The following is a 5,000-nucleotide window of genomic DNA, read 5'->3' as shown; positions in this document are numbered from 1 at the left end:
GCGCTGCGATATTTTCATTTGTGGAGATTTGGTACGCATAGGTTTTTTTCGTATGCGCACATACATATGTATGTGTGCATGGGTGTGCTTGCGTGCGTGCGTGCGTACTCGCGTGTGTGCGTGCGTACGTGCGTGCGTGCTTGCGTTAGTGCGTGCTAATGCGCGTGTGCGGCGGTGCATAAGTGCGCCTGTGCGAGCGCGCGTACTCGGCGTAGTGCGCCATGCACGTGCTGTTGCGTGCTGTGGCGTTAGTGCGCGTGTTCGTAAGTGTGTGTTGTGTGCGTGTTCCGCTGCGCGGTCGTGGGTTGCATCAAGTGGAACAATTGCTTATAAGACCCACGTCGTGTTGCCTTCATCGTCGCGATGCACTGCTGCACCTCTGCATGGTTGAACACGTGCGCCGGCGCCGCTGTTCTCGCCATGACAGTCGCGAACTATATCTAGCCGTGCGCCGCCCTAAGATCGACACGAGGCGCCGAGCAAACACTAAGCCTTGTCTTCACAAGCGCACATTCGGGTCAACTGGACGGTGGTCCAGATAAGCTCGCACAGTATATAACACAGCATTAATCGTGCCACGATTCCACGTGCGACAGTAATACGATGAAATGTCAAGTAACCGAGCGCGCTGGCACATTAGAGAATCAACTTGGAGAGAAAACAAGGAAATCCTCTTACGAATGCACGCACGGGACGTGTATCTCCGCTCGAAGCGACCTAGGCTAACACGAAAAATACATCTTGGCACCATCTTCTGCGATCGCACAGAAACGTGCCAGAATCTATGATTCGAGAAAGCGCCCCCACCCGGCCCGCGTGTGTGTTTGCGCGTGGTCGTTGCTGTTGTGCGTGTTGTGTGGGTGCTGCGGGGTGTGTGTGTGCGTCGTCCTGCTGAGCTGTGCTAGCGATGGCATGTGTGGAGTGTGTGGTGTGTGGTGTGGCGTCTGCGTGCGCTTGTGTGTTAGTCTGTTGTTCTGTGTGTGTGTGTGTGTCGCGCTTTGCATGCCATGGTGTGGTGAGTGGTGTTGCTGTGTGTTGCGCGCGCGCGGTGTGGTGTGTGTGTGTGTGGGTATGCGCGCGGCGGTGTGTGGTGTGTGTGTGGCCGTGTGTGCGTGTGTGCGTGTGTGTGTGTGCGTGTGGCGTGTGCTAATCGTGTGGCTGCGCGCATGTGTTGTGCGTGCGCGCCGCCAGTCGTGATGTGCTGTGTGGCTGTGTGTGCTGCGTCGGTGTGTCGTGTGTGTGTAGCGTGCGCGAAGTGCGTGGTGTGGTGTAGGTGCAGCGTCGTGCGTCGTGTAGCCCGCGCGCGCGCGCAGCGCGTGTTGGTGTGTTGTTGTTTGGTGCTGTCGTTGTGTGTGGTGGTGTGTGTGTGTGTGTGTGTGTGTGTGTGTGTGTGTGTGTGTGTGTACTGTTACGTCAATAGCCTGCCACTCGTCGCCAAAACCCTTATAGCTAGGTCAGGGAAGAACACGCACACTCTCAAATAAACGAGGCCTCCTCTGCCGAACCCGCGTGTACCGATGAGCTTATAGAACATCTTCATGTTTACTATACAAGCGAATGCACTCGACGTGGCCGACTACCGCGCATGCACGCCGCTCTGCGTTATTCGTGTGCACACGTTGATGTGTCGACCCGTAGAAAGCTACTGATGTTCGGCTCGTTCGCCTCTACCGCTGCTATATCTCATTAAACGGCAAGCGGCGAGAATAAATCGTTCACGTTGAATTAGCATTATGTATGGTGACACGGATGCAGAATGGATAGCAGGGCGACCATTAATGTTCGATTGACACGTGTGCGCGTCGGACAGCGATGGCGATAAGAAGGCGATGCATAGCAATTTCGAATGTTTATTCATGTATGATGTATTGCGCTGCATATATTAGAAATTTGGCGCGCAAAGATCTAATAAACACGTTAGGAAGTAATCGTTTAAACGTTAAGCATTCATTTTGCCGCGTGCGATTTTTTTCGCGCGCGCCAAAAAATTCGCTACGAGCGCCCATTAAATGTTATCACTACGCAAAAACTGAACATCGGTTTGCATGGTAATCATTTAACTAGTTATCCAAACCGGATATTTTAGCTGGAACTTGCCTCGGCCGGAAATGCCCGGTCGTTCACTGTATGTTCCGAACCGAGTGCGTCTTTCATTCCAAAGTGAACGTGTATGGCGTGAAAGGTGTAGTGGTAGGCAAGAGGTCCTCCACTGATCGTCAAATGCACATCAGACGAGTCGTTACTCGGTTTATACACCAAGTTGTGTCCGTTATTCGAAAGTTGACCACGCAGCTGAAAAAAATTGCCGCAATTGTCAAAAAGAACTTAGCCAACATCGTCATGGCTGTACGCGTTATCTTCCATGCGAAGCGAACAACGTGTTTATGATCCAACAAATTTGATGTTTGCACGAGGAATTACATTTCCGCGAACGGCAAAATGCCACGTAAACGCAAACGAAGTCCCTGTGTGTGGGGAAAAATTTCCACAAGAAGCTTGCGCAAACACGCGTGCTGTAGTGATGCTGCTTAGTTAATCACCATCGCTAATTAAGCATAGCAGACTGAATCCGAAACATAATAAGGCGAATATATTTCCTTAATGTACTTAATTACTGGATTTTAAAATAACACTCAATCAGAGCTTGTTAGAGAGAGGAAATAACATTAGATGCTCACTCTCAGTCTGTCTATGTGCGATATGTGATGTCGATGTGTAGGCCTATATATTAAGGATACCAGACTGAATCCGAAACATAATAATGCGAATATATTACCTAATCACTGGATTTTAAAATAACACTTAAATCAGAGCTTGTTAGAGAGAGGAAAGAAGGACGCTCACCCTCAGTCGGTCTATGTGCAGCGGTCGAAGATGCGGATCGTAGAGCAGCTTCGCAGGGTCGATGTTGATGGGAGACTGTCTCCTACCCTGCTCACACATCGCCCAGTCTGGCACGACTATAAGTCCCCAGTAGTCAGGCCCTGAAGGAAATAATATATGAATAACTTTAACATAAATATCACAAGATTACACTTAAGTTACGCTCTGAAATATTTGCATATTTTTCTTATTTTTTCTCCATTTTTTTATACGTATCTAGTTCAGTAGAGTGCATCTATTAAGTAACAAGAACAGTCACATGAAGTTGCTTCCGTGGTATTTATTGTACTAATGACATGCAGCATCTTTAGCATCTCTAGCATTCCTCCACTGTTAATTATTAGTCTGCGTATTCGTATCTGTGTTCGTTAGATGTTTCATGATAAAATGATTCTATGAGAACCGCTACGAATAGCCAGATATTATAACACATCCAATAAAACATCCAAAAAACCATAGGCCTATATGGATATCATATATGGATATATGGATAATCATATATGGATGTAAATATCCAGATATATCCAGATATAAAGCATCGCAAATAAATCATGTTTATTGTCGTGCTTTACTGTTTGACTCAGAGGTTCTCTTCTCTAGAGAGCCTTCAGTAGGAATTCTGCTTATTCGTCGCTCCCGCCTCCTCGCACTACTTTTCCGGAAGCCATTCGTGCTGCTTCACCGAAAATCTTCTTGATACCTCATTGCCTAGCTACTTCGCGTGAAAATGACAAGATATTACTTTGCGCTCGAGTTTATTACCAGCCGTTCGTACCCATGCAGCGCACATTCCCCTCACGGCGCTGAACGCCTTTATGTTCTATGTAATTTCTTCATTTTGTGTGTGCGTGCACGTAGCGAAGCGCGCAAATCTAGGCTGCGTGAAAAGAGGGGAAAAGCGATACAATAAAACACTTTGCATCTTCGCATTCTAAAGCCCCCGGAGCGCTCGCATGCATGCTTGCCGAGCCGTAGTCAGCCATCGTCACGGTCGCCGCGTATCGACGCATGCGCAGACCGACCATGAAACACAATGTCAAGCTTCCCTGAAGGCTACGCGCGCGGAGAGGATTTGAATATGTATATATATATATATATAATATATATATATATATATATATATATATATATATATATATAACACAGCGATAAAACAATAATATCGTTTAAATGGCGGAAGCGTGTTACTCGACAGACCAAGAACGATTGCTCACGTGATCGCCACGTCATCGGCAAAAACCTACCGTCGAATTTCGAGAGTTTCATAAAAATAAAGGAATCGAGTAATTCCGCGAGCGGCGCTCTAGTCGCTGAGCAATTAAGCACTTGATTCGCCGAGTGCGTGTTCGCGCGCGCGCGCGAGAGAGAGAGATTAATTATCTGGAAAGATTCGCGAAGTATGGCCAGGATTTCAATTACCGTAGCAAGTCCTTTAAACATGGCCCCGACTTCTTTTCTGCTCGCTTTTTCTTCAGCGTCATTCTGCCGTTAAATTGAGCTTTTATTGTCCGTTTCTAGCTTTGTCGCATGGATTCAATTTGCGCTATTTGCAAAATAGCCAGAAGCCGCCTCCACTCGTTGATATTCAATCCGATACTTCGCTGGCCTGGCGCCTGCGCGCGCGCGCATACACACGCCACTGATACACGCGCACTCACACGCGCGCACACTGCACATGTGAAAAATGGCAAACATACATCAAAACCGTATGTGTCGCGAACAGAATTTTCAATTCACTAGATGACCTGTGCGAAATTTAATTACCGGGATGTAAATGCGACTTGAAGTAGTTTTTACTGCTTAATGCAATGAGATTTCCATATTCAGAGCACGTCGTTGATGTAGGCGCTGGCCGGCCTTTTTTTTCACGTCCACGTAGAAAAGCAAAATGTTCTGATAGTTTTTTGCATTATAAATTCAATACGCATGTAAATCGGTTATGCGCCAGGATAACTATTTCGGTTGGCAATATAATGTGAGTATATACGATGCATATACGAAATGGGCTTGGTGACAATACTGTTGTTTAAAGATGGTATATAATATCTGTTGAAACACACACAAGCGCGCGCAGACACACACACACACACACACTCTCACACACACACACACACACA

The 5,000-nt window shown here is 47.1% G+C and overlaps 1 protein-coding gene across 1 annotated transcript in view; it reads right to left on the bottom strand.

The window, feature by feature from the left end:
• The window catches only part of LOC106815762 (putative carbonic anhydrase-like protein 2), a 13,294-nt gene extending 8,930 nt beyond the window's left edge, over positions 1 to 4,364 (bottom strand). Inside the window, exons 1-4 of the mRNA XM_014820269.1 lie at positions 4,303 to 4,364; positions 4,098 to 4,123; positions 2,845 to 2,984; positions 2,098 to 2,292 (exon numbers count right to left, since the gene is read on the bottom strand). Of these exons, the coding sequence (XP_014675755.1) occupies positions 2,098 to 2,292; positions 2,845 to 2,984; positions 4,098 to 4,123; positions 4,303 to 4,364 (423 nt within the window). The remainder of the gene's footprint in view (positions 1 to 2,097; positions 2,293 to 2,844; positions 2,985 to 4,097; positions 4,124 to 4,302) is intronic.
• Between the last annotated feature and the right edge of the window lie 636 nt (positions 4,365 to 5,000).

The sequence above is a fragment of the Priapulus caudatus genome, unplaced genomic scaffold (assembly GCF_000485595.1).
Source record: "Priapulus caudatus unplaced genomic scaffold, Priapulus_caudatus-5.0.1 Scaffold1194, whole genome shotgun sequence".
Taxonomy (NCBI): Eukaryota; Metazoa; Priapulida; class Priapulimorpha; order Priapulimorphida; family Priapulidae; genus Priapulus; species Priapulus caudatus.
This window is presented reverse-complemented; position numbering and strand designations above follow the sequence as displayed.